The sequence below is a fragment of the Hyaena hyaena genome, unplaced genomic scaffold, assembly GCF_003009895.1.
Source record: "Hyaena hyaena isolate Hyena2069 unplaced genomic scaffold, ASM300989v1 scaffold_574, whole genome shotgun sequence".
Taxonomy (NCBI): Eukaryota; Metazoa; Chordata; class Mammalia; order Carnivora; family Hyaenidae; genus Hyaena; species Hyaena hyaena.
Genome location: NW_024081209.1, coordinates 1155067 through 1182103, shown reverse-complemented (window position 1 = coordinate 1182103; position 27037 = coordinate 1155067). Strand labels below are relative to the sequence as shown.

The 27037-nt window shown below is 35.0% G+C and overlaps 1 protein-coding gene across 1 annotated transcript; it reads left to right on the top strand.

Annotated features, from left to right (window-relative positions):
• On the top strand, nucleotides 1-24220 carry PI15 (peptidase inhibitor 15). Its single transcript, XM_039256559.1, has 5 exons — nucleotides 1-273; nucleotides 19431-19549; nucleotides 20533-20665; nucleotides 20780-20895; nucleotides 24024-24220. Exons 1-5 carry the CDS (start codon nucleotides 1-3, stop codon nucleotides 24157-24159), a joined length of 777 nt encoding a protein of 258 aa, XP_039112490.1. The 3' UTR covers nucleotides 24160-24220.
• The last annotated feature ends 2817 nt before the right edge of the window (nucleotides 24221-27037 follow it).

Genomic DNA, 27037 nt, shown 5'->3' with positions numbered 1-27037 from the left:
ATGATAGCAACCTCTGCAGTCAGCAGTGCACTTCTGTTCTCCCTTCTCTGTGAAGCAAGTGCCGTCGTCTTACTCAATTCCACTGACTCATCCCCGCCAACCAATAATTTCACTGATATTGAAGCAGCACTAAAAGCACAACTAGATTCTGCGGATATCCCCAAAACCAGGCGGAAGCGCTACATTTCGCAGAATGACATGATCGCCATTCTTGATTACCATAATCAAGTTCGGGGGAAAGTGTTCCCACCAGCAGCGAACATGGAATATATGGTAAGAGGAATTCGTTTTCTTTAAGTAATTCTGAGGAACGACGCTGTATTTCAATTGTTCATTGAAGAACCTAAACGGTGTTTACGTATTAAGGGATATGGAGCCTTGTACACATTTTAACTTAGGTTCTTATGTGCATAATAAGCTTAAGTTTTATTCCATCATGGAATTAAAGGAGGCGGGTGGGGGGTGCAGTTCTCATTTTCTTTTGTGAGTTCCATAACCACTGATGAATCAGGTCTTATATAAAAAACAAAGATAGAGCGTGGAGTATGTTGACTGACCACATTTGAAAGGTACACTTTTTAAAGAAGATTCACGTGAGAATTTTCTGTGCTTCATTTATCTAATAGTCATATTTATCAGCTCAAATATATCTTGAAAATAACTTTTTTAAGTTACAGGTTTTGTGTACATGATTTATTCTCTGGGTAGGTGTCCCTTCCCTTTCTTGGACAAAGCTCTTCCTGACGTTGATCTATTTGTATTCTCAGAGAACATGCTGACTTTTTCCTCTTTGTGATTTAGTGCCTTGTCGTTCAGATAACAGTGAAGCCAGCATACTTGAACACTGTTCCAACTTGCCATGAACACATTCTTTGCTCTTTTAAAAATAGGCATGCTGTGTTTAAAGCAGAAATCATTCTGCTTAGGAAGTAAAAAAAACAAAACAAAACAAAACCCTTGAGTTGGTTTTGAAAGGATAGATGTCTTCTTAAAGTTACTTTATTTTTTGTTTTGAATTTATGCAAGGTTACGGTTTAAAGTTCAGTACCTTCTGAGAGTGGCTTGGAGCCTGTTTAAGGCAATGAAGATCACCAGTCTGATATTTCCAAGTTGGGGTCGAGGGTGGGGGTGGTAACTTTTTATAAGTGCTGATCTAAAATTTGGTATTTCTATCAGATTCTAAGTTCACCTTTTATTTAAATAAGCTTTTAAGTTTGACCAATTACAGATGTCAGAGTTACAGGAAAAATAAAGGCTTGCCAAATATAAGAGAGTCATAGTTCATAGAAGTACAATTTAGAATCTATGAAAATGCACTTTCCTAGGATATTTTAAAGGAAGAGGAAAAGAGGATATAATCAGTCCTGGTGTATGAATGGTAATATAGTCTCATGATTAAGAATATGGGCTTTGGAATCTAAACGCGTGGGTTCACACCTCAGTCCTGAAATATAACATGAATGAATTTGTTATTTCATTTTCATCACCTCTAATATGAGGATAAATGAAGTGTCTGCCACTTTGGGTTGTTTAATTGGGAAGGTATGAGTTGAGCGGTTGAGCAACTAGACCATAGCCTAGAGCAAAATAGACTCCAATAAACGTTAGCACTTTCTAGAAGGTGATACATCGATGTAGAAAAAAGAGTAAGTTTTTTAGTTAACATAAATTATGAGAGAAATGTGCATGAGATTCTATGAGATCAGAAGAGTTTATTATATAGACTGTGAGTTTAGGAAAGACTTCTTCTGCCAATCACATGGCTTGGACCAAAGTAGGACCAAAACAACTGAAGTGCTTTAGAGGTAAGCTCCTCCAAGTTCAAACCCTAACTCTGCTGCCTACTCTGTGATCTCCTGTGAGTTACACAATGTGTGTGAGACTCAATTTCCATATCTTAAAAATGAGAATAATAATATAGATACTAAACAGGGCACCTGGTTAAGTTAACAGTCAGTTAAGCTTCTGACTTCGTCAGATCATGGTCTCATGGTTCGTGAGTTCGAGCCCCACACTGGGCTCTGTGCTGGCAGCTTAGAGCTTGGAGCCTGCATCCAAGTCTGTGTCTCTGTCTCTCTCTGCTCCTCACCCACTTGCACTTTGTCTCTCTGTCTCTCTCTCTCAAAAATAAACATTAAAATTTTTTAAATAAAAAATGATATAGATAATAACTAAATATATAATGCAATTCACTATTTTAATGATAACGATGGTAGAGGGCTCATCTTGAGTAACAGTGGAGTACAACACAGTAGAAATGGTTGAAAAAAGCCACATTTTTCTGGTTATATTTGTCTCCACTGGTCAAGAATTAATTCATTCCGAATGCATTTATTTAATTTTTTTCTTTGTGCCAACAACTTGGCTAATTGTTTTCATAGATGATCTCATTTGATAGCTCACATTCTCCCTATGAGGTTAAGGTTGTGAACTTTATTTTACAAATGAAATCACTTAGACCTAGAAAAGCTAATGAGTAGGCCAAAGTGGTATTGACGAATGAATGGTGTTAATAGAGTTAGAATTTAGGTCTATGTAATTTCAAAGCTGATGCCTCTGTTGGGAAGCCTCTTTTCATTTGCTAGGTTTTTATGTTCCAGTGGGGGAAACTACTGGAGGTGTCAGGAGATCTTTCTTCCTTTAAAATGCCACTTGAAATCCAATAATATTCATATTCTTTTCTATTATTATTTCTCAAACATGAGAGCTATGATATGATTTATTTTGTAAGAACCAGACACAGTGCTGATTGTATCAATGGATATGTGACAAAACCTCCTTCACTTAGTCAGGTTAATGAGAGGCAGTAATTAGCACAGTAAGTTCTATAAAATAAAATGAAATTGTCATGTAAATACTGCATATACTTCTTTTGCCCATGTATTTATTCATTTAATATTTATTGAGCGTATATTCTATGTCAGGCACTTTTGTAAACAATAGGGTACATTCATTAATAAAATGTATCTGGTTCCTCTGGGAGGGAAACCACACAAAAAAGAATAGAAATAAATCATATTTATATTCCATATAACCATATAGTACATTAGAAGGTGATAAGGATGAGGAGATAAATAAAGCAGGTTGTGGTCAGGTTGTGAAACCGAATAGGGTGGCCGGGGAAGGGTTCACTGGGAGTGTCGTTGAGGAAGCACGGGAGTCAGGCACACTGATAGGTGAGGGAAGAGCTTCCCAGGTGGAAGGAAGAGCCAAGGAGAAGGCCCTGATGTAGGACAAAATTGATTAGTTCAGTTAGAAAAATGTGCTCAATTTAATGAAACTGTGTGTGAGAAGAGCAGTTTGACTAAGTTGAGCCATTGAAATAACTCGGGTGGATCACTCATGAAGACTCAGAGAAACTCTGAGTGAAGTGTAATGTATTGGCAGCTTGGAGGTTGGAGCAGAAACTGTTAAGTGACTAATCTCTAGGCCAGGTGAAAAAATACAGATCTCAATTTAACACTATTATCTTCATTTGAACATGTTCAGCATTGATTTGGATTGTGAGCAGTCTGAAGGTGAGCTCAGTTCCTACCTCTATTCAGTACCTCAAAAACTTAGGATTCTTAGCTCCCTAGGACCACAAGCTGTGTCTTCAAATTATCCTCATCGGTGAGTGGTAGCAGCCATGGGACCTTCATAGAAGAGGGTATTCAGCTCAGGGCTTTTTCTTTTCTTTTTTTTTTAAGGTTATTTACTTTGAGAGAGAAAGAGAGAGAGAGAGAGAGAGAGAGAATCCCAAGCAGGTTAAACATTGCCAGCAGGGAGCCCGACCCAGGGCTTGAACACACATACCATGAAATCATGAGCTGAGTCAAAATCCAGAGTTGAGCACTTACCCGACTAAGCTACCCAGACACCCCAGCTCAAGGTTTTCTCTAACTGTGTCTCCTGATTTGTGTCCCTTTTACCACAACTTTTCAATTTGAACCATTTTTTCATGCTGCTTCTCTCCCTCCATCTCCTCCTTAGCTTATTCCATGATTTACAGCCCTGCCCTTCAAATCTTATATCAGAATGCTGTGTCCTTTTTTGATATATATATATATTTACCCTCACAACTATACTTGATTTCTCCTTGTTTTAACTTCTATTTTAACTTCTATTCATGTCTGTTACTCTACTCTCATCAAACTCGAACTCTGTCTACACTTATTTGTATAGTTCTTGCAAACTTTCTAGTTTTAAGCTTTCAGGGTGCTAAGGCCATGTTTATTTACTTTTATATCCATTTTTTAAACCAAATTCTTGAGTATAGCAGTGATCAATATTTATCTGATGAATTTAGTTCAAGTCCCTATGAATTGTTACATGTTTATAAGTAGCATCAATTTTGATATTATTTATATTTAATGAAAGTTTTCTCATCATGTATTTTATTACATGCACCGAAAGCTTAAATAAAACGTTTTTCCTAAATTCTAAAAAAGTTCCTTAAAATTAAATGATTTTATCATCTTTAATACTTGGTTATGTCAGTGTACCCTTGACAAAATAAAGTAGAAGCAATTTGAACTCCGAGTGTTGACATTCATGTTATAGTTGTATAATATTTTCTTTGGATATTTGGCCATGATCTTAGTAAAAAAACACACACTGAAAATTTTAATTTTCTAAACATAGTATCTTTTTAAAAAATAATAATATTGATAGGGCTTAAGATATGCAAGTCAAACTTCTTTGCTCTTGGCTTCTGTTCCACAATTAGTTTATTGACAAATTTCCAGGGCTCCTTGGACACCAGCTGTTTTTCATTCTTCTAAGGGCAGCTTAAACCATGACTCTAAACCACAAACCACACTAGTTTCTTAGAATAAGAATTATCCCCAAAAGAATGAAATTGCAAGACTCACACATGGAGTAAAATTTGTAAGATATTCCTTGAATTCAAGTCAATTGAATAAATTGTTTTTAAAAAGGTTGAGGTCCCTCCATGAAAGGATGAGATCCATTGATAACAGAAATCTTTGTCTTTAAAGTATAAGCAAAACCATGAAAAACAACACAAACAGGAAAGAGAACACTAAGTATATATAATTCAGTATAATATGCTGCTGCATAATATTGATGTAATAAATGAGGTACAGAAAAATACCATGGAGAAATCAAAGAAAGAAGCAATAAACCCTGTTGGCAAAATCATCAAAAGGCTCCTTGAGGGAGGAACACAAGAGATAGATGCTCAGGAAGGGGGTGGCTTGGCTGTTATAATAAGTAAAGCAATGCATGAACAAAATCACCTGTAAAAAAGGAGCATAATGTGTTAGCCGAATTTTTGAGAAGTTTGAGAAAAGACCAATCACTTCATATAAAAGTAATTAGAGAGACTTATAGAGGTCTTGGAGCAGGGTCAGAGGCGCATTTGTGAAAGATGGCCCTAGCAGTTGATGAAGTTTAGACCACCAGTGAAGTCGACTGGGGAAGAGGCAACCACTAGGTTAGGAGTGCCATCCCTTTGGCCCAGTGAGAAGTCAGACACCTGCACCTGCATGAGCATGGTGCCTGAGATAGCAGTTTCCGTAGACAGTGTACAGTGATGGCAAGGCAGGTGAGGGACAGTGAAGAGACAATGATGGATATGAACTGAACAACTTAAAGCTGAAAAAGTGTATATTAGCTCTGTAGAGCTAAGAGAATAAGGCTTCCTAGATTTTTCTGGAAAAGAGAAAAATACTAGTTACCAAGTCACAGCAGTTAGTAAAGTATCAGAAAGCATGATGGCAATGAATGAATGGAGAATAGATTAATCCGTCCTTGGAAACAGCCAATAAACTATTTGCCTGCAATAATTTATGACTCGAATAATGAAAAATGCTGATTTTGTTCATTTGGGCTTCATGGGAAGAGAATGTAGATAATGTTAAACCCCTTATTTTTTCTTTATTTAATAGCTGACCAAACTATTATATTGTCTATCCTTGTCTTTTTTTTTTTTTTTTTTAATGAAACCATATAGTGTCCCAGATGGTGCACTTCCTCTCATTTGGGAAGGATAACTCAATTTTCTTGTTATAAACATGAGAAATTTGATGTGTCTCACCTAAATCTTTTCAATGACTGCTTTTATGACTACTAGAAAGCCTCCTGAGACCCGTTGCCAGCCCGCGGTGAACTGAGAAAGACTGCTGACAGGAAGGCATTTCTCCAGCACATTTGGAACGCCACATTCCTGTTCTCATAGATGTAGAGCCTTTTAAGTGTCTTGGCTTCCAACAGAGACTGGGCACATTTTGTAGGAATTTTCTTCCAAGGCGCATGTTGCTTAATATTACTTACTTCATGTTACTTATATATGAATGTTCAGCTATTCATGTACAGAGCCAGCTGAAGGTTAAGAACATTTTCTTTGTGACCATCTTAAATACAGGCTCTGAAGTGCAAATGTAAACGTTAACACAGCATGATTCAGAACCTCACCGTTAGCTGGTAGACAGAAAAGCTGTGAATCACATTCAGGCCACATATATGGTGACCACATTTCCTAGGATTACAACACTGCTGTTTTGATGGCAAATATCTGACCACATACAACGGTGTAGAAAAATTAAGTTTATTGTATTCCTGCTGAGTATTTGTAGAACCTAGCATCATACTGTTCCACAGCGAACACTCAACTAATATTTGTGGAACAACTAAATGAAGTCTTTTAACATTTTCTGGGCATCCAGTGTGAAGAATGTGTGGCTGTGGTGAGTTGATGGTCAAGAGTCATTCGTAATTCAGTCACTCATTCCACAATGTCACTCATGTGCCAGCACTGTACTAGGAGATTCAATGGGGAGCTAAGAGATGATCTTTTATAGGAAAAGCTGTGAACAGACAAGTGAGTGGAATAACAGTGAGTTGAGTGCTGAAGTAAAAAAAGTACAGGGTGCTTTGGGATTACATGAGACACACTTTGCCCTGACTTGGACTCGAGGTATAGAGGCAGAGAAGGTGTGGTAGGTGTGGTAAGGTGCTCTAAGAACCTAAGTGGTACATTGAAGGCAAGTATAAAAATTCAGTGTGGCTTAGATATAGTGTATAAAAGAAAAAGTGGTGTTTGATGAGGCTGGAACAGGCACGCAAAAACTTGTTTAGTTTTATTTTAAAATCAAGGGAAGTTATTAAAGGTTTTAAGCAGGGAAGTTATGTACTTAATTTGCATTTCATAGAAGTTATTCTGGCTACAAGGTGAGGAAGGGATTAGAAAGGGTGGAAGTAAAGACAGGGTACACAGTCTAGAGGCTGTTCTCATAGTCTGGATAAGAGATAACTGGACACTGACCTTTAAGCCCATACGGAGGTGACAAAGTGCATTTAGGGATCCAATCAATAGGAGTAAGTGATTTACATTATAAAAGAGATTGAAGATGCATGTGATGATGCAGGGAAAAAGGTTACCTCTGCTTTTGACCTGGACAACTTGGTTTCTCTGGTTTCTGGAGAACTCAAATTCAAGATCAGGTTTCAGGTAGTTATTAAGTGGCTGCAGATTTATCATCCAGGGTATGCATCTATAAAGGTTGAAAAAAGTAGCTAGTGTTAGGAGGGAACATTCTTCTACTATAAAAATGTTTGGATAGGAATATGCTTTGGTAATCAACAAGTACTATTTTGCATAATAGGGGGAGGGTAGTGTCAGGGAGACAGTGTGGATGGATGATTTTATGCCTGGGAATCTACTCAAGAATTTTTACAAGAAGGTTTCATTTACCTTTTTAAAAAAATAAGTACTGAGGCTTAAATCAATACAAATTTAAATCTATTTCAGGGGCCTGGGTAGCACCAGGCCCGTCTAGTCTTTTTGACACATTCAGGATAAGGTATTTTTGGAAACTAATCAGAGGACTTCAGAAAAATAGAAGTTGACTAGTCTGCATGGTCTGGTGTCCTGAACTTAGCATATCTAAAAGGCATGTAATAGTGGCCATTAAATAGTTATAAACGAGATATTTAATTGCCTATGAGAATTTCTGAAGAATGGTGTAGGAAGGGGATAGGGAAAAATCAAGACTAACAGCTTAAACCGGTCAAGGAAAATGCTTGGCACAAAGTACATCATTGACTGAAGTTTGGAGGGATGGGAATTGAATGTTTCCAGTCTGTTTTACCCATAGTGTCTAAAATCAGGTACCAAGCATTTTTTTTTCACATGAATATGGAACAATGCCCAACAAGTTGGGGTTTTAGATTAAACTTTTCATGACTCTTAAAATTTCACACTACATACTCCAAACTGAAGCAGTTGAGAAATGTTGCTTAAGGACACAGTATTTTTTTCTCCTAATAAGTGCATCAAATCCATGTTTCATAATTTCATTAAATATGAACATTCTACCAAATCGGTCTCTCTGCATTCCATAGAGATCATGTTTTCAGCAGGCAGTAGGTAGGCGGAAAGGCATTTGAATTCTTCTAACTACGTGGGCAATGGCAAGATTTGGGATTTGCATGTGTAGCACAGGATAGTTTAACAATCAAGAAACCAGTTTTTAGATTATTGTAACATTGGGTTGGTGAAAAAATTAATCATGCATGAAAATGTCTTTCTGGATCACAATTCCAATATGAAATGGTAGGTGATGGGTATTACATTTCCATGGAAAGGAGAATTCTTGCTAGAATCTATCAACAAATGATGTTAAAATTTAAAGATTAAACATATGTAAGAGAGGGATTTATGCAGGGGCATTAATAAGTTTTAAGACATCTACAATGTTCTCTAATTTTTATCTTTCACTGCCTAAAGTTATTTCCCCTGCAAGCAAGCTCCTTATTATCTATATACAATTCTGTTTCTGATTATTTAGTTGCTTCAGGGTTTATCTGTTTTCACTTTATCTTATTGCCTGCTTTGTTGAGAGTAAAGCTTGACGTCTCTTAAACTTCAGGCTGCCAGATAACATGATCAAAAGTGTATCTCACACAGCTTCAGGTTTTAGGTGGCTTTCTAGTTCACTGGAGATCACCACCGGCCCACACTCCCTTTCATGTGCTGCTCTCCTGCTATTGAGACCATTGGCTGGGGAATTTTCCTACATAAAGTATTTCTTCATGTGGAATTAAATCTTGCTCCTGGTATTCTTTCTCCCTTTGGCAACCATAAGGAAAACTCTGTATTATGATGGTGCTTCAAGTCTTTGAAAGCCATGAACATTTATGTCTGGGACCCTTGACCTTAAGTCACCCAGCTCTTTCTTAGCCTTTAGCCCCTTTGTGTTGAGTTCCTATATAAAGCACCTCTTGCATGCAGAATATTCCAACACAGACTATTGTACAAAGGTTGTACAAAGATACTTGCTTTCTGAAAACACTGGAAAAGGTATAAAGTTGTATTATTAAATAAATGGAAAATCAATGTACTCCCCACACACTTTTGATCACATATACACACATGAATGGTGCCCATTAAATTGTCTTAGGAAATGGAAGCAATGTGGCTCTGAGCAAGGAATGTCTTTCATCCCATTGCCATTCCTGGTTGGGTTCTAGTACGTGTGTGCTCTTCTGATAGTTAGATGCCTAGAATTTATGTGATCTGACAAGTGCAGAGTAGCAATGACAAATTATCTTCCATTTATTCTACTTCTGTGGATGCATCCTAGAGTTAAGTTGGCAAAATCAGTGGGCACCTTCTCCTGTTGATTCATATAATATTCTCATATTTTCATGAGTTACATATAGGTCATATGTATATTTTAAACACAGATTCAGCATCATTATAATGGAAAGTGTTTGCCTTTTAATAATGTTTATCTTTTTTTTCAAGATTTTGGATTTTCAGAAAGTTCTGTATATGTTTCTCCCGTATGTTATTTGTGATATCCTAGTTAATAAAGACATTTGAAGTTTCCATGATTTCTAAATAAGCACTATAAATACTCTCTGTTATCTCTGTATTCATATACATGTAACCATAGAATACATCTTCCTTTCTACTGAAATTGTCAGTCTCAGAGTGAATGATGTTGGCTTGTTTGTATAGCAACATACATAGCGATATCTCTATCTCCTTCACCAATAATTCTGTCTTCTGTGAACACAGAGAACAAACATTCTCATAGAGTTTAGCACTCAGTATCTGTGACAGCATGACATTTTCCTGATAAAATTCTACTTTTAATTTTTATTTAAACTTCAATCAACAATAGAGCAGAGTTGAGAGGAAGGATACTGATGTAAATGCTTATATGTGACAATTACAGATGTTAACTATCAGAAGCTTCCCATTCTTTCTAAAAGTCCCATGTGATATGGCAGGACAAGGAAGTGAGTAGGGATGGGAAAGGAGAGGGGAAGCCTAGAGCTCTCTGCAGTCAAAATGACTCTCCACCAGATAAGGCTTTACACAATTATGTCTAACCAGAAGAGAACAGAACTATTTTGCAAGCACACATTCAACCTCCCCAGTCTTAACATTTCAATTTGATAGATCCAGGATTGGGCTAGGCATCTATCTAATCAAAAGTTCCCCAGGTGAGCCTAGAGTAATGTCCCAGGTGAGAAACTTCTTACACCATGGTTTAGGGCACAAAAGTGAACTGAAGAAAATATGTGGCTTAAATATCCACTCATTTGTTAAGAAACTATATATTTAAAGAATTAATAGGTTAAGCCAAAGGAAGAATTATACCAGTGATAATTTTATGTCATCACAAAATTTCAATAGAAAGTATTCACCACCTACTTTCACAAAACATCAACTGGACACTGTGGGCCTAGGACATGAAACAAGGTTCACTTGGGAATATGATTGATTGGCCAAAGAAACTTTAAAAGAAGCAAACATTTAAAAGTAGCACATGATTCTTTTGGAGCTTTTTAATATAATGCATTATATATATTACACATGTGTATAATATATTACCTAATAATGTATTTATGTGATGTATTACAATTTGTAATTATTCATTTATTTGATTGGTAGTGTTTTTGTTACCTGTCTGTTCCTTAGACTTTAAGATAGAGTCCATGTCAGGCCTGTTGACTGTTGAATCCACAGTACCCAGTGCATCCCAGTGAATATTCATTTAGTAGCTGCCTAGATGAATGCATTACCTAGGGTCCTATTGGTTAATCCAGAAATTTGTATTTCTTGCATTTTTGGTTGTTGAGAATAGAACAGCAGTCCTTGTGTGGTAAGTCTCTTGTAGGAGGTTTGGGGAAAAGGTGGCTCCAGGGTCAATCCTTTCTGCCACTGTCCATGAATATTAGGAGGGAAGATGCCACATCTATGTAAACATAATGATATCTTACTCAGAGTTCATAAGCTGTAGGCCCATCAACCATTCTAATTAGTGAGCATATTTAATTTTCTCCGCATGATATTGAACTGTACAGAATTTTACATTTAAAATAATTTGACAAATGTTCGAGTTGATACATTTAATATATGTATCAGGATTTCTAGATTACCCTGAGGAGTGAAAAGTTTTAGAGATTTTGAGCCCACTTCGTACTTGTTAGCAATTGGTTAGAGAGGAGTAGCTGTTGTGGATGGGGTAAATTTGCTCATTTCTGGGTCTCTATCTCTTTTTTTTTCCCATGTAACTATCCAGAGGTCCAGCAGTGATAGCACTTTGCAATCTTACACCCAACACTACTTTATTCATTTTCCTTAGTAGCCCATCCCCTCAACATAGTCAACTGAGAGTGACTATATTTATACAGTGCTTTAATGTTTTCAAAGCACTTGAGTCAAGTACAGTTTCACAGTGCAGATTTAGCCATGCATAGATTTAAAGCACTGAAACTTTTCTTTCCTAACCACCAATCATATTTAAGTACACTTACTCAAATTCTGAATATATATCTTTTATCTATACCCTCATCAATGCATTTTTAAGGCTTCATACCTGTGAAGCCCTCCCTCCATTAGGAATCTCTTGCAATAACCTAGATAACATATGGTAGTAGCTTTGACTGAAGTGGTAGCAATAGTGGTGGTGATCAGTGGTTATATTCTGAATACACAGTATTCTAAAGGTAAGATCAACAAGATTTGCCAATGCAGCAGATAAAATAATGAAGCAAAGAAAGAGCAGAGATAGCTACTTAGGTCTGAGCAGCTATAAGAGCAGTTGGTAAATTTCTTCTGTGAAGGAACAAATAGTAAATATGGCATATGTTACAACTTCTCAACTCTGCTATTGTAGCACAGCAACAGCCATAGACAATATATCAACAGGCTCTGGGACAGATTTGGTGACTCCTGAACTAGAAGGCAGGCAATGCTATTCACTAATAGAAGGGACATTACAGTAACAGCTGCTTAGGGGTAGGGAGTGGGGTAGGGTTGTAAATATCTGGAACTCAGTTTTCAATATGCTAAGTAGAAAGCTTAAAGTGGCTAGATGGTTTACAGTTAGTCTGGAATTCAACGGAGTGATCTGGAGATAAAATTTGGAACAGGCAGCATAAAAATGGTATTTCAATCTGTGAGACTAGATGAGATTACCTAAGTGGTGAATATAGATGAAACAAGGGGGGGGGGTGGAGAAAAAAGAAATGGATGATGCTTGAGTCCTGAGAATCCTCCCACATGTAGAGGTTAGAGAGATGAGGAGGAATCTGCAAACATATGGAGAAGCAGCAACCAGAGGAAGGTAAGGCAAGTGTGGAGTCATGAAACGAAGAGATGGGTGTATGTCCAGGAAGAGCAGGTGTTAGCCATGTCGAAAGGTCCGAATAGAGCAAGTAAGATGGTGACCAGGAAATGACCAATGATGACATTGATTAGAGCAAGGTGGTGGACAGGTGGGGTGGGGAGTTTGCCTGTGTGAACTCAAGAGAGCAGGGCATAAGAAATTTCAGGGAATTTCACTTTAAAAGGAAGGAGAGAATGATGCAGTACTTGGAAGATGAAAAGGGTCAAGAGAGGGCTTTTTTTGGTTTGTTGTTAAGAAATGTATGTCATTGGCAATGATCCCCACTAAAACCGGTGCACTTTACATCATCTCCTTATATAAATTTTCCTTTCCCATCTACATGAAAGGTACCACTCACCTTACCTGAGGAAAATCTTCATTATCTTCTTTTAAACATTGCTTAGGACCTCCCTTTGATATTTTGTGATATAATGTGTTCCTGTATTTGTAGTTATTTTTGAGGTTTGAGGGAATTTTTTATCATGTTCCTTTATCTATTTCTCCTATAAACTAGAATCAGTTTTGTATTATTTTATTAGTCTAATGCCAAAAATTTCCCATAGGAGAGCATTTTCTCTTCTTGTGCCCTACCCTTCCCCAAACACCCCATCCCTTTCTAGCCTTACCAAAGCACATTCCTATCTCCCTGTCTGCTTTAACCCTGAGCCTTGTGTGTTCAGCTCTCAGTTTCCTTAACTGGCCATTTCATTAGGCATGTCTACCTAATGGAGATAAACCCACCAATTTCAAATCATGCCCATGAAGTATTTAAAAGCATTTGGCTGCCCTCGGAGGAAATAATTTTGTCATCACTTAATTTCTTTTTAATGGTTCTTTCTCACTTTTGCAAGTCAGTACTCCTTTTCCAATTTGACTAACCCAGGAGAAGACCAAACAGTCCTAGCTAACTTATCTTTTCAAAACCTCAACACTTGTCTATCTAAACTGACTTTACTTTGTATCAGAATATACAAGAAACGGTCACATAAATGCTTTAAAAAATACATGTCTATGGAACATGCCAAACGGTCTCCAATAGCATTGTTATCACAGCATACATGACAGTAGCCAATTTAGAAATGTATCTCTAAAAACTCAAAGTGTGATAAAACGATAGCATTTTATGTCTTTGAAGATGGTTTCCATGAGCCGAATAGATTTTTCAGGAGGTCACTTTTGTTCTCAAAATTATTATTCTTGGTTCTTCCTTAATTTAGCTGCACTTTGTAAATCTTTTGTTCTATTCAGAAATCTAGCATTTTGACAACCACATTTATTGAATGTTTATTACCAATTGATTTAATTAACTAAATGTCCTAAACTGCATTTATACATTTAATATATCTGATTTTAAAAGTATTTCAATTGTTAGGTTGAAAATAATTTTTATATATTGAAGTATCTTCAAAGTCTACAGTAAAGTGGCTCTTCAGCTCTATATTTTGCAATACTCCCTTAAAAATTTAACAAGATTTTTTTTGTAATTTCAACTCAAAATCACAAAAGTAAGTAATTATTCATTTATATATTTAATGTTGGAATTACAAAGCTAACCTCTTGTTTTAATGGGCACATTTTCTTAACCACCACTAATTGTAATAATATCAAGTACATACAGTTTCCTTAGCCAGAAATTCTTTTCTAACACTTTAAATATGATTCTTTCAAACACTTCTATATTTAAATCTTATATGTGGAATTAAAGGATATTACCCATTTAAAAAAAATAAAAAAGCACTATGTCATCCCAAACAATGTTGGGAATGTATTCCCAAGCAATTTCTAGACTTGCTTTCCAGTGAGACATTTCTTGTTGTGCAAGCTATTGACTGGGATTTAAGATGGGTGCTTCAGATGTCAGTGTGCTTCCTGACTCTAGCTGTCGCTGTGTTGTGGGTATCAAAACTTACAGAAATATCTGGCAAAACAACCTCATCCTTGGACTGGATCATATCACTCTTCAATTCCGTCTGCTTATGAAAGTCAGCAAACTTCTCCCACACTGCAACATTCTTTGATTTGATTTTGTATTTCTTCAGGTCAAGCTCTAAAAACCACTGAACTTGATGAGAATCTGCATTCTTTTCATACCCCTTCTATTTCTTGGAGCCACAACTCTTCTAGATATTTAAATGAAATCAGTTTGAATTTTGGATATCTCTCATGGCTTAGTCCAACTACGGTTTCCACAGACAGGATGCTAACTTTACAAGTAGAGTACTTCATGGTGAACATTTTAGTACAAAGTAAATCAATCCATTTATTAGCTGGCCCACTAAATGGCTCTAACAACAAGAAATGGAAGAAAACCATTTGGGGCACTACGGCATACCTACAAGCATATACATGCTCTGACACTGGTTTAAGCAACCTTTAGTTTGTGAACTATTTAATTGAATCATAATTTCTAAGTTCTACTGGGTCCTGTAAATGTTTTTGGGTATCCATGCATCATAGTCCTAATTTTTGCCTCATGTTTAGAAGGCAATATCAAATTTTAAATACTTACAACTAAATTTTCTATGAATGTATCTAAATTATTTAAGAAGGACAAAAACTAGAAATACAGAATGTTCAAGCTCATTGAATAAGAGCTAAGTATCAGATATTTAGTTTTCCCATAAAGGTAATAAGTAGTATGTTGCATATTTAGTAGGCATTCCATAGGATGTTAAATAAGTGCACATGTGTGCTCTTTCTGTTGCTGTATTTGTAGAATATAATGTTAAAATTATTTCAAATAAATGCTATTCATACTCAGAAAAATTCAGCAGATTGTCCATCAAGCATCTAGAAATTTATATGTTAAGTTAAATGCTTAAGCAATTTACAACTTCATTTCCTGAACTTTTGTTTCTTTCACATGGTTATTCTGGGGCACATTCATTGCAATTTAGAGTTCCTGGATAGGAAAAAATAGATCATATTGGATCATTCCCCAACTTTTTGTTGAAATTTCCTATTATTATTAAATAAAGTTATCATTGCTTGCTATTTTCAAACCTCACAGACCTCTCATCATAATAACAAATTAATTGCCACTGGATATTAAGGGGATAAATAATATACCCATTTTCTCCTGGAATTTGTAACCAATGGAGAAAGACAGATAGTAATTGCAGATCTTAACTTTACAGTAGGGAATGATGTAATTCCTAAATTTCAGAGCTCCCTACCAGAGTTGGATCTTCCCCTTCTCTACAGGATGGCTGTGCGTGCCTGAGGACAAAGAGGCAAGAAAGAGTATATAGCACCTTTGACTTCCCTTGCAGTAGGTATCAAAGAGACAGTCGACCATGTCTCCCACAGGGAGTCAAAATGACCAGCTTTCTGTAGGGACTTAACCCATGCCCAAGAGGCCCTCCAGCATCTTCCTTCAGGAATATAGAGGCAGGTAGAAATCCCTCCCATCAGTTCCCTAAAACTAAACACACAGAGAGAAAGAAAAGATTATCCCTTTTCCTCCATTAACTATATTCCTCAAAATTTTCATTGGCATATTTGTACATAGAAACTCATGCATAAAAATGTAGACATCAGTAATGCTGTATACATTATCTTCTTACCAAAATTCCTTATCATGTTTAATAAAGTATGTTCATATAATATATTTTTCAGGCACGACTTTTTGGTTTATCTTTTTGACATACACAGTTTTAAGTTTTAAACTATATTAATGAGCATGAAGACAATTATATACTCTAAATTACTTTTCAATTTCTAACAGCCTTAAATATTTTTAATTATTTTGAAAGGAATCTAGTTTTATTCTCTCTGTGTAATGGGAAAGGCTAGAATTGAGCAAGTGGTAGGCCACTTTGAAGCTGAGGCTACTCAGGTATATTAAATTATGAGAAGAGAAGATGAAAGGAACCCTAGAAATGACCCCATCCAAATTTATTTCATAAATGAGTTAAGTGGGAGAAAGGATAATTGATATGTCTTCAGATGATCTTAACAGTAGAATTGGGATTAGAACAAAAGATATTTGATTTTCAGGTCAGTGTTATTTGTGCCATGCTATGCTGGTATTTTAGGACAAGACTATAATTAAGTGTTTTTAGCAGTTAATGATCTGAGTACTCACTGTAGTTCAACATGTACAAAGTATTTAGATACATTGTTTTCCCAAGTGATTACAATTAATTAAGAACCCATCAGGGGACATTAGTTTTTGGTGCTATTCCATATGGAATTTCTTTGTAAATTAATTGTGTCACTGTGTACTTCGGTGAACTGTAATCCATATTTCATTGAAAAAACATGAAAAGAATAAATACTAGATGAATCCAGTATGAGCCAAACAAATGCTTTTAAAGTTTATTTCAGTCTTGGGATATTAAGACTTTCATTATAAATGTATTTCAAGTTGCTGACACACTTTGCCCAGATTTTTACAGAAAAAACAAAGGAGAAGTTTGAAGTAATAATTTATAAAATTTATGTCTTAGCTAAGTAACTGAAAACAGTAGTGCAAAATCTCTTATGTTAGAAAGTGTTTTCCATTTTTTGGATATATTTAACATTGAATACTTACTGATTAAATGGCATTAGGTAATGTTTTGCCACATTTCAGTTGTATTGTGGATAAGTGAGGAAAGTGTGTCCTGCTATAACTCCTTCAGTAATCTTTCCTTTATATGGATGGACAAAGGAGATGTGGCTGCTGTCACCATAGAACTACTCCAGACCCTTCTTAAATAATTCTGATTTTATTTTAATGTAATTCTGAATGACTTTATGTAAGATGGCTTCATTTTCCTAATTTAAAACATCTTCTGAGTAACCGACAAATTTCTGTTGAAGGTGGCTGCCATGGCCTCATGGGACAGAAGTATCTCTGGAAGAGTTCATCTATTATTTTGATTTTTGCCTGTTTTATTTCAAAGTCACTAAAATAGTTTCTCTTCACTTCAATACATTATTATATTAAATAAATATACGTATCCTGTTATCCTTGTGGAAAATTAAAGCTTTCAGTGTTATAGGTTTAGCACGTTCATGAGTTTGCTTGAAAGCTTTATAACTCAGTGAACTCATGGCCATCAACCCTAAGGTAGGGGAGTCTTGCTTAGCTCCATACAACCTGATAGAGGAGAAAGTCACCAAAAGAATGATAAAATAAAGGCGATTATGAAAAATAGGAGCACAACGATCTGTAGGACATCGATACACTTTCATATGGAGAGCTCCATGTGAATTTAAGTAATTATAAAATTGTCACTTTTCGTGTAAGTTCTAACCTTCTAAAATATACTACTAAACATTGGCTAGTCACAATTTGAATAACTTTTTTTCAGATGGAATAATATGTAAATATTGAAATGATTTAGGAAATAATGTCATGATACAAACTAAAATTCAATTAAAATCATTCATTACAAAAGAAAAATACTTCACTAAATTACATTTTCACTAGGGAGAATTTTTGAAAGTATTTTTTTCTATACTGATTTACAAGAATTACAAATATTCTCTATTTTCTGTTTTTGTACCTTGTAACTTGTTATAAAACAGATTACCATTTTAGGGGTGACTGTGTGGCTCAGTTGGTTGAGTGTCCAACTCTTTGATTTATTATTATTTTAAGCTTATTTATTTTAGAGAGAGAGCATGCAAAAGGGTAAGTGTCAGTGGGGGAGGGGCAGAGAGTGAGAGAATCCCAAGAAGGCTTCCCGCTCCCATTGCAGAGACTGACACAGGGCTCCATCTCGGAACTGTGAGATCATGACCTGAGCCGAAATTAAGAGCGAGCCACAGCCTCTTGATTTCGGCTCAGGTCATGATCTCATGTTGGTGAGATGAGCCCCATGTTGGGTTCCTTGCTAGAAAAGGAGTCAGCTAAGATTCTCTCTCTTCCTCTCTGCTCCTTCCCCACTCGTGTGCACACACTCTCTCACAAAGATATCTATTATCATTTTAGAGTTGTTATCATTGGCAGGTCCACAGATTCTTGGCTTAATTTCCCCATACAGCTTTAAAGATAAAAATGTCAATTTATATGGTAACTAATATAAATGTATATTGAATCTAAGGCTCATTTAAATTTTATCCCACAATTCTTTTCAAAGAATAAGTTATATGTCAATAACACCCTCATTATCAATTTAAACACCTTTCTTTTTTGTGAATAATTACTTTTTTTCTTAATTTATTTAATTGGATTATAATATACTATATTTTCATAGCAGTCCTACATAGCATAGTCAAATTATTTTTATCATAGTTTGTTTCCATTTCATAACAACTAAAATTTACTTCTCATATTATTGTATTATTACTACTATCAAAGATTCAAATGATATAAAATATGAAGGCTCCTTGAGAATTATTATACCATAATATAATTTGACCATTAAAAATTACAGTATAATATTAGACATTGTTAATTTTGATAAATTGATTTGAATAAATAATTTGATGATATTAGTTTTTTAAGATATATTAATAACATGACTCTATTGCTGAGCAGATGACCTCTAGGAAAATCAATGGACTGTGGTAGATTAAAATTTCAGTAGTCAGTATGAAGTGTCCACATGACAAGCTGATAGGGTATTTTTGTTCACCTATCCTTTACTAAAACTGATGTTTGGACTTAGGCTTTGGATAACACCATGATATAATCATATTGCATTGTAGAATTTGAATATCAGTGGTCTTAATTTACTTCTTTTTGTTTAAAATAGTCTAAAGAACCAGAATTGAAAAGACTTTAGGAAATAGTACCATTTCTTCTTTTTACTTTTTCTCAGTTACTAGCAAAGCTGTTAAAGTGGAAGATTTTTTTCCCCTTCACAGGTTTGGGATGAAAATCTTGCAAAATCTGCAGAGGCTTGGGCAGCTACTTGCATTTGGGACCATGGACCTTCTTACTTACTGCGATTTTTGGGCCAAAATCTGTCGGTACGAACTGGAAGGTAGGAAACAGTTTCACTGATACTGTTCATCCATATGGTTTATTACATTACTTATGCATCCCAAGGGGGGTGACACCAATTTCAAGTAATATCAACAAATATTTATTGAATGCTCATTACGTGTCAGGCAATGATGCCTCGTCTAGGACTGTTTCAGATGTCTTCAGGGATTATTTAATTGGTTAAAAGGGCCTACTGAGACCAGTTTCCTCTTTCGCCTTTGGAACACTATTTCTTAGCTGTATTCTTCACTTACCTCACACAGTCTTTGAAAGGATTAGGTGTGTGCTATATACTATATCCTCAAGAAAAGTTTTGACTGTGGCAGAAGCCATTTGTGTGTGCAACTTTCCCACGATTGTATATATCTGTATATATATGCCTGTGTGTGTTATACAAAATATGTATATTTACCTATGTATGTATACACACACACACACACAACTATGTGCAGCTATGAGAAAGGCTATCCCCAATGATAGAATAACTTTTCCACCATTGTGGAATGTCATCATCCAACATTCCAAAGACCCATTCTCTTCTATATCAGGTGTGCTATTATTACAATTAAAGTAATTCAAGTTTAAGGGAAAAAACACACTGAGTTCTAGTATCATAACTAAATTTGTATATCTAACTTTTAATTGTATACATGATTCTGGTGGGAGAAATTTTTGACATAGATAAAACAAGATAAAGATGAAGATTCTTGAAATATTTGTGTTTCTTTCTTTGAAACAATCAAGCATACACTTAAATGAATATAGGCTCAACTGCTTTGGTACTGGGTCTTTTCATGCTTGGTCCTACTTGTAGGAATAGAGGATTCTGCTAGGTGGTGATGGTAATTGCGAGGCATGGAATTCCTTTTCATTAAGCATGAATAATTAGCAAGAAGAACAATTAACTAATAATTCAACATGAGCTCACTATATACTAACACTACTGTATTCTAAGTTCTCATTGTTTTTCTTGATATCTAGATATCGCTCTATTCTCCAGCTTGTCAAGCCATGGTATGATGAAGTGAAAGATTATGCTTTTCCATATCCTCAGGATTGCAACCCCAGATGTCCTATGAGGTGTTTTGGCCCCATGTGCACACATTATACACAGGTTATTTCAATTGTCTTGTTTTGATTCATAGTTTAAAAATGCTCTTGCTATTTTGGGGAGTATGCCTTTTCTTAGCTTCAACTTCAATAATGATATATTGGTTTATTTTTGCAGATGGTCTGGGCCACCTCCAATCGGATAGGATGTGCAATTCATACTTGCCAAAACATGAATGTTTGGGGAGCTGTATGGCGACGTGCAGTTTACCTGGTATGCAACTATGCCCCAAAGTGAGTACTAGACTGGATTCTACTTCCTGGGACCTTTAATGAGGTTAAATATCTCTAGTCAGATAATTATCTTAATACGAATAAGACTTAAATACAATACCCTCTAATTCTCAAATCTCCCATCACCCCCGTATATCTGAAAAATAATGAGATGAATGGTTGTTTTTCACAAAGACAGGTATGTGGGGGTAAATTGTAGGCAAAGTAATTTAGGATATGGAGATTCACTAAATTCCCTCCACCACCTTTTTTTAGTCATGATAACTGTAAAATAAACACTGTACTTTCAGGCTTTTGATAGCTCTATAAAAGTTATCAGAAAAGAATCTTGTAGGGAATTTATCAACACTGCAATATTCCCATCTATCAGTACTAGAATATTGACTTATTTTTTTTTTAACCTGGGAAAGCAAAACAAAGCCCTTCTTCCTTCTTTCTTTTAAGAATAAAACTAAAAGTTACGGTTTACTAATTTCCTAGATGTCTAACGTGTCATTTATTACCTGAAGGGAGAATTTAAATGCTATGGCTTCTTTTTAAATTAAAGCTTTGTCATGATTTAAGTTTCAGTATTGAAAGTTAAAAGTTTTTCATTAGTTCTATCTTATGGAGTACATAAAAATGTATTGTGAAATTGATCAAGGATTATAAAATATAGTCATATTTATAAATATTCTTTATAAGATGAAAATAAATAAGACTTTGTTAGTATTTGATAAAATGCCTTCTTGATAACAATAATTCTTCAGATGATAAAATGTTCCAGCATTTATACATGAGTCTGTTTCCATTTGGAGTAAATACCAAAATGTGCAAAGGATTTATGACATTCTTGGTGTCTTCCAAAGTAAGTCCCAAACAAAGATTTTTTCCAGCTTTGCCAATATGGGGAGGGAATGAGAAAACGTTTCACAAATAACTGCATTACTCATTAATATGGTAGTATGCCAGTGGCAGTGTTCTTGCAAAGTTAGAAAAATAGTGATTTTCCCCATGGTCCCCCTTCATAATTATTAGAATAATAGGGTTTGGAAAGTAAAATGTGTCTGCATTACCAAAAGCATTAAAATTGTGCATTTGCTTGATATTTTCAGTTTCACACTTTATATTTTCCTTTTAAGACTTTATCCTTTTTCTTGACATAAATAGGTCAAGTAGTACTCATATGGTAAAAGAGATTTGTGTTTCAATTGTTTGGCTGTTTGTTTTTTAGAGTTTTCTAATATTATTGATGAGATATCTGAATGTTTTATGTGTACAAGAGATTAAGATATTGTGTTAATATGCTTTATTTGTTGTAAACAAGAACCATTATTTTGAAGCCTAGAAAACAAAGAAAGTTGTAAATCCCTGACTGATATTTGAGTGTGAATTTTCCAATGTCAATATAAAGTTATCTCAAGCCTTTTTGGGGGGATGGGGGGAAAGAGAGAGAGAGAGAAAAAAAGACTGAGGTGGAGTGAGAGAAGGAGACAGGGAGGGAGATTTTAATTAGATGGAAGAAGGACAAAAAATAAAAGGATGAATAATATAAGTTTATTAGTAGACTGATTTACTATTGAATATAATTATCCTCTATTTAGTAAAAATCTGTGATTTATGTAAAAGCTTGTGGTGTAATATGTAATACTTTTTACATGCAATAAATTTACATTTTGAAGTTTATGTTACCAAAAATATGTGCTATATAATTTCCAAAAAGCATGTGTAATGAAGAGAAAGATATGAAATCAAAATAGCATAGGCTGGGCCCAAATACGCTTATGCTTTGGATAACGATACAGAGGGAAATAAGATTATGAATACAGAATAGGAGAGATTAGGATAGAGGGGTGAGCTACACTCATAAGAACATGAGGCTTCTTGAGTGTTTCTGGATAAGAATGTGACATTACCAAATTATATTTGAGGAAGCTTAACCAGAGGGTAGAGTATAGAAAGAACTAAATAGAGGTGGACTGGAATCTGTTGATATTCTGTAATATGAATAGCTAATCACCACATTTTTATTTTTATAGATTAATTTTCCTCTATAAATATTTTTTATAGTTTTTAAATGACTAATTGCAGCAGATATTTTATGTAGGTACACTTTAAGAGTCATTACTTGGTTTTTTTTAGGTCTTAATGAAGATGAGAACCACCTGTTTCATATTTTAACCTCCAACCTACTGTTGTCTTATCTTCAACCCTGATTTTTACTATTGACAACCAAATTTTCTCCTGATCATTCAATTTCCTTCAAATTGCTGGCTCTGTTGCTATTTCTTAGTACTCTAGGTACTAATCACCATGCTACTGAAAATAAATCTACCACTTTCTTCATAAATGAACAGTAAGGCATTATGGCTATTTTTAACTATCATGAGTGATGACTTTAATGTATTACTATTATCATGGCTATCAGTACAGATAAAAATATTGATAACACAAATAATTTAATGTTTAGCCTTATCGAAAAACAAATGGTATTACTAAGAATGAAAGCTATTTTACACATGATGAAAGGTTTTGAAATCACCTTTAATTGCTTCTCTGAGCCCTTAGTCTCTTACCATGAGAATGGATCTGAATCTCATTTTATAAATATCGAGAACTTAAAATGTTTTACAACTTTAGAAACACATTTTGTGAACCCCTATTTTTTGTGTTATAACAACTTCTTTCTCACTTCATCATTTCTAAGCCTCTCAGAAAATACTAAGTACATGTATATATTACCATCCTTAGCATTACCAGGAGTTTTAAAAATGGGAGTGTGTCCTGCCAATGTGCTCTAGAAGGTAGTTGGCTGTAGGACAGAGACAGATGTGGTGATTGAATAAGCATCAAGCCTGGTCTCAGAAGTCTAATTATGTCACCATTCATTGTAGTGCTTTACATCTAATCTGTAAATTAAGATAATATTAACTTTTGCAGAGAGAAGATTTAAAAACTAAGATTGAGAGAATAATAAGTTACTGTATAAATAAGAAATTGATATAATTTTCAGTGCCTTCCTAAACTGATTCAGCTTCTCAAAAAAGATCATTACATGTCAATACATGTGGTCATGTGCTTAAGGACAAGCAAATTGTTTTAAATGGGTGTTAATGTAGCACTTATATGCTTGTTTTTCTTCTTTCTAGGGGCAACTGGATTGGAGAAGCACCATATAAAGTAGGGGTACCATGTTCAGCTTGCCCTCCAAGTTATGGAGGATCTTGTACTGACAATCTTTGCTTTCCAGGAGTAACATCAAACTACCTATACTGGTTTAAATAAGCATATCTTTTCCTTCAGGAAATGGAATGGTTTCTGGGAATAGGCATATATATATATTGAGTTTTGCACATATTATACATATTTTATAATAGTCTTGTTTTCCTTTTATTATTCATTGTATAAATTCATGTTTGTCTAGTATGTTTGTTTCATCTTGAGGTAATCAAAACATCCATTTCTATCTTCTGACCTCTAAGCCCAAATTAAAATATTGTAGATGTAGTATTGACATAGTTGATGCATCCAATCCCAAAACTTGCTTTCCAAAGGAAATATGTTATGTTTGTAAGGAATAAAATATATATTTGCCTATAATATATGTGTGTATGTAGATACATATACACATATATGTATATTTATATACATGCACACACACATAATAGATGAGGTAATGCAGACAATAATGTGATTCAGTAGTTAACTTGAGAGGAATCTTTAAAAATACTATCCTGAAATATATATGAGGTGGTGAGACATCTTCAGTGCCCATTTCTATAATACCTACAAAGTGATAAACTGCAAATAATACTCTGTGATATCTGGATATAATAATTTAATTGATCACCCAAGATTTTATGCTGGAGGTATATTTTGTCTTATTTGAGTTCACCAAAGGATATGCTCAACTTATGTAAGTGTCAAATTATGACTTTTGTTGAATGTCTTTTACTGAATCAGTAATCATGTGTTGAGTGCTTACTGTGTGCAAGGCACTCTGCTCATTATGTTTTGATAATGCAAAGATAATGAGATACAGTTCCTGCCTTCAAGAAGCTCACAAAATATTCAGAAAATAATGCAGTTTAATGATTTTGATGTAAAATTACAGTTTTTTCAAAAAAATGATTTTAATGTAAGTTTGAGGAAGTAGATGCCACCATATTCACCTGTAGGGGAAACAGGTGGTAAGATACACTATATAATATGTAAGGCTTCTGACAGGCATGAAAATGTAGCTACAGTGCTTGGAACTAAAAGAAGCAGGAAAAGAATTGACTTCCCAGGGATTACTGTATTAGAGTAAGTAGCGTGACTTTGGAAGACAGAAAGCAAAACACTAAAAAACTTCTGAGAAGGCCCAAGAGAATTAAGATTTAGGAGACAGGTATGAAAAGTCACAGAAATATACAAGCAGAGAGTTTCAAAAGGGCCTATCCTGAGAGTCTAGTATATCTTGAGGCCTGTCAGCAGAGGGTAAAGGATGCCAGGAAAAAAAAAAAAAACCACAACTGGAGATGCCAGGACACTTCTGTCTCTTCATGTCATTATTTAGTGAGAATCAATCCAATCACTATGAGCCTCTGAGCATCACCTTAAAGATGCTGCACGTATACCACAGTTATGGCTTTGCGAAAGCAAACCTCTTCAGACGGTTCAGTAAGGATTACTTACCAAATCTTATTTCTATGTCTCTGTGGAAGAACAATTTTCAGTTCTCCATTGCGGAAGTCCAATCAAAATCACTATGAAAATTTCACTCATGTGATTTTGGAAATGCTGTGTTTCCTAATTCAGGAAATCGCTGTAGAGAGAAAAATTCAACATCTGGGTCAAGACACTTATACTGCATTTCTTTGGGGGATGGTATGTGACTGAGAAAGACAAGGAGAGAAAGAGAGATTCAAGTTATGTAATGCTTCCATAGAGTTACAGAATGAGCAAACAGGGTTCGTTCCAGAGTGCAAATAACAGAAGGAAGCTACTTGTTTAAAATTCTCTGCACATTTGCAGTTTCTTAGGGTGGATGCACTGAAAGATGACAGTTAATTAAATCCATTCAATGAGGGGAAAATCCACCATCTGGAGTTTAGGTTTACAGGATGACAAACAATTGGCCTGATTCCTTTTACAAATTGAATGTGGCGACCAAATGTTTTGATATCATACTACTCTTGTTTTTGTGAGCACATATATAGACTTTATTAAAAATAAATATGTTTGGAGACTAAAATGGAGAAAAGAAATAGTCATAAGATTCAACCCCTGGTCTAACTTTTATCTAACTAAGAGCAATCGGAGCGAAAGCTAATTAGTGCGATGTTTACTTGATTTATCTACAAAGTATTTCCATCCTTCATTTTCCTGTATTAGTTCTACAGAAGAAGCAAAAGTGCTATTAAACAAAGATGACTGTTTTTAATTCCAGTTCTGTTGCTGGATTACTTGTGTAGCTCGGTTTCTCAGTTCTGAAAAAGAATAATGATATTTGCTACACATTTCACAGAGGTTCCTATGAGGCTAAAATTACTATAGTAATAGAAATTTATGAATATGAAAAGCATCATTAATGTTATGAAACTTATTTGGGATTAAAATTAAGTCTTTTGAGCTTCTCTTTGGCAGAAATTTTGTCTGATTCTTTGTATTCATCCCAGCTTCTTATATAGTGGCTGTAATGCAGTAAGTGCTTAATAAATGTGTCTATGAATATATTTTTAGAATTAACTAAAAAGTCTAGAATTGCAACAGTTTAAAGGAGTTCCACCTTTCCATGTTTTATTGGAAAAAATGTTTTAAATACAAAGCTTTTAATGCATCAAAAATCCAGATAAATCGTCAAACATACCAGATGAAGACTAGGGCCTATGCATGTATAACTCACACCACAGTCCTTTCCAAACCATAACTAACGCTAGACATTTATTTATAATTTAACAACTCAGCTGAAAACATAACGGGTATTTTTGTTATGCTATGTGTACTTTTTAAAGTTAGTAATATAAAGGAGCCATGTGAAATGTTTTATTTTCCAGGCTAAAGCAAATGAAAATTTGCTGATATCAACACCGTGTGTCATATTTTTCACAGCATTCAACCATGGTGCTAGGAGAGATATTTCTCGCTGTAATTCCCAGGGGCAGAAAGGGTCTGGGTAGAA

Bases quoted from the DNA above. Each gene is read 5' to 3' on its own strand.
- PI15 (XM_039256559.1), top strand. From the start codon at position 1: ATGATAGCAACCTCTGCAGTCAGCAGTGCACTTCTGTTCTCCCTTCTC. The intron at 19,550-20,532 runs GTAGGAAACAGT...CTTGATATCTAG, and splicing joins CTGTCGGTACGAACTGGAAG to ATATCGCTCTATTCTCCAGC. The intron at 20,896-24,023 runs GTGAGTACTAGA...TCTTCTTTCTAG, and splicing joins GTATGCAACTATGCCCCAAA to GGGCAACTGGATTGGAGAAG.